Here is a 2823-nt window from a genome sequence, read left to right on the forward strand (position 1 = left end):
AACTGACCCCTCCTCTCTTTCCAAAACCACTGCCTCCCATCCCATTTGACTATCCTCACTTTGCCTGTTAAAAATCCTCTAACATGGTGCCATCAACCTGAGCTCTCCTTTTGCTCTCCTGTGACTGGATTATCTTGTTTCTGCCTGGCTAACTTCTTTATCCTCATCCTTCAAGACTCAGTCTGCACTCAGGAAACCTTTCCAGACCATTATCACCTCAGTGCCCAACCAACGTTTTGACTGAGATAAGAATTCTCCTCTGTGCTCCCAATATTACCCTGTAAATAACTCTACCAGAAAACTTACCAGATGGCACTGACATGTTTTCATGTCTGTCATTCACTCCCCAAGTGCAGGAACTTGCAACTAGTGAAGAATGAGTGCTCAAATGTTTGTTGACAAAAAGTCTGGATCTCTGGTGGAACGTTTTAATGTAATTGGTTCCAATTCAGGTGTTTAGACTTTGGTTTTTAAAAAATATGAACTGGACCTTATAGTACTGGTATTGTTACTTTCATTTCATATGGAAGACAAACAATACATTTGATACAGCTTTTTATCATCCAGCACTCACAGTCCAAAAACAAACAAAAACAACAAAAAATAGCCTAGAGGATTAATGACTTTTATTATTGCTGATAATTTTATACTTAGATTTTAGCTGGCATGTCTGTGGGTGACATACAGTTTTTTTCTTCTCATAAAGTACCACTATATTGTCATTCTCGGTGTAGCTCACTGCCCACCAGACCTAACACTATGTATTTTAGAATCTTTGATGTCCTGTCCAAATACTACTCGTTTCTCCTTTTTCCATGCTGAAGGAGCTCTATACTTCGTACATAAGAGAGTATCATTTCCCCAAGATCCCTTTTTTCTTCAGAGAGCAATTAGTCTTTCAGAATACAGCTTCTGCTGGTCAGCTCCAGATTCAGGTCTCAGCTCCAGCTCCTGCCTCAGCCTCCTGAGTAGCTGGGATTCCAGGCACGTACCACCATGCCTGGCTAATTTTTGTGTTTTTATAGAGATATGATTTCACCACATTGGCCAGGATTGTCTCAAACTCCTGACCTCAGGAGATCTGCCTGCCTCAGCCTCCCAAAGTGCTGGTATTACAGGCTTGAACCACCGTGCATGGCTGCCACTTTTATTTTATAAAAATACTGTCAAGGATCACCTTAGCTTTTCCCCTGCGGTAACTGGTCTTGGAAAAACATCCTTTGTTTTCCCATTCTTCAGTCTTGAAAGTGTTCAATTCTTTATAGAAATAGCATTTCACACCATGGCAAAGGGGTTTAGAAACAAGACATACTAATTTACCTAAGTCTTTATTTATTTGGCTCTAGGAAGAATTTGCATGAAAATGAGCCTGTATGGCAGGTACAGAATGTACTGTAACAGCACCAGAGAGGTACATCCTCTCTCCTCTACAGAGCCTCAATGTTTAATACATACATGTGACTTTAGTCATAAAACCACATAGTCCAGGAAAAAAGAAGCCCTTTAGAAAAAAAAAAAAAAAAATCAGTTTAGAATGACTTTCAAATTGACCATTCCTTTTCAAATACTTAAATTCAAATAACAGATACATTCAGAGGCCCAAATGTTGGCATAGAATAAAATCATGTTCATTTATTTTTTTCTGCATCTTAGAATTAGAAGGCATAAAATTAAATATGTTGACTGTAATAAATTCATCCATACAAGTGCAAGTCTCCAGATATAATGCATTTTATGGCAGATTTATTATTTTAAAAATGTACCAGTAAATCAAAAAAGAGGGAGTATGTCCATTTAACTTTTATTGAAGTGTATGTAGGAGGTCTTCAGAAATCAAATGTGAGCATGAAGATATGGCCAAACATAAAATCTATCAAATTCAGTGAAAAGTTGCTGACTTTAAATAGTAGTTGTAAGAATGACCAATATATATTCTTTGTTAACAACCCCTCACTCTACAGTAAAAAATAAAATAAAATAAACATTCAGTAAACATTCTTTCCTAAGGTAGTTTCCCTTATATAGCAGTGATTTATCCATTTCTTTGTATACACAAATTTGTTGAACATACCAATCAGTGGTTCTCACAATTGAAAAATAAAAGCACAAAAAAGTTTACACTCCTGTACAGGTAAATAAAAGATCACCTTGAATTAAACTGGATCTCCTTAAGGGCATAGTATAGTTTCAGTTTCATTACCTATTACATAATTAGTTTCTTACATACAAATATTGACATATTTGGCTTGTGCTTCGAAGCCTTTGTGTCTATGAAGTCCATGTCAATGCAGCTCATAACTGGAAGTCACTGGGGAGTTCTTTGCTGCTGCTGGGTTTAACCTGATCGTGCATTAGAGTCTCCTCAGCACCTGTTGTGGTCCTGCACACCTCTGGGGCATCGTCAGTGTCAGGATCCAAGCCTTCAGGGCAGGGAAGTTTTAGCAACTCTTCACGAAGCTGAGCAGTGTGACGCTATGCAGGAGAAAAGGACTAATGTTAGAACTGTAAACCCTCTAGCACAACATCATTTGAGGCAGGAACTGAATTTTAACAAAGCCCAAAGCATTAAGCCTACAAATGTTTACTGAGCCCCCCCCTTGTGCAAGCCACTGGTAGAGGCACTTGATATAGCAGGTAGTAAGCAAAACTGACAAGAATCCTTAACCTCAAAGTAACTGATGTTGCTGAAAAGACATCAGTAACCTACCAGTAGATCCTACCCATGTTCCCAAGCTATCACAGAAATAGCATTACTGACAACTTAAAGGACATTATTAGATACATATACTCTTTTATTTATTTATTTATTTTTGAGATGGAGTC

At 37.9% G+C, this 2823-nt stretch overlaps 1 protein-coding gene across 1 annotated transcript in view; it reads right to left on the bottom strand.

The window, feature by feature from the left end:
* Window positions 1–1309: 1309 nt before the first annotated feature.
* BIRC6 (baculoviral IAP repeat containing 6) overlaps window positions 1310–2823 on the bottom strand; it is a 269615-nt gene continuing 268101 nt past the window's right edge. Inside the window, exon 75 of the mRNA XM_011984254.1 lies at window positions 1310–2472. Coding sequence (XP_011839644.1) covers window positions 2293–2472 — 180 coding nt within the window. The 3' untranslated portion in view covers window positions 1310–2292. The remainder of the gene's footprint in view (window positions 2473–2823) is intronic.

Source organism: Mandrillus leucophaeus, unplaced genomic scaffold (assembly GCF_000951045.1).
Source record: "Mandrillus leucophaeus isolate KB7577 unplaced genomic scaffold, Mleu.le_1.0 Scaffold264, whole genome shotgun sequence".
NCBI lineage: Eukaryota > Metazoa > Chordata > Mammalia > Primates > Cercopithecidae > Mandrillus > Mandrillus leucophaeus.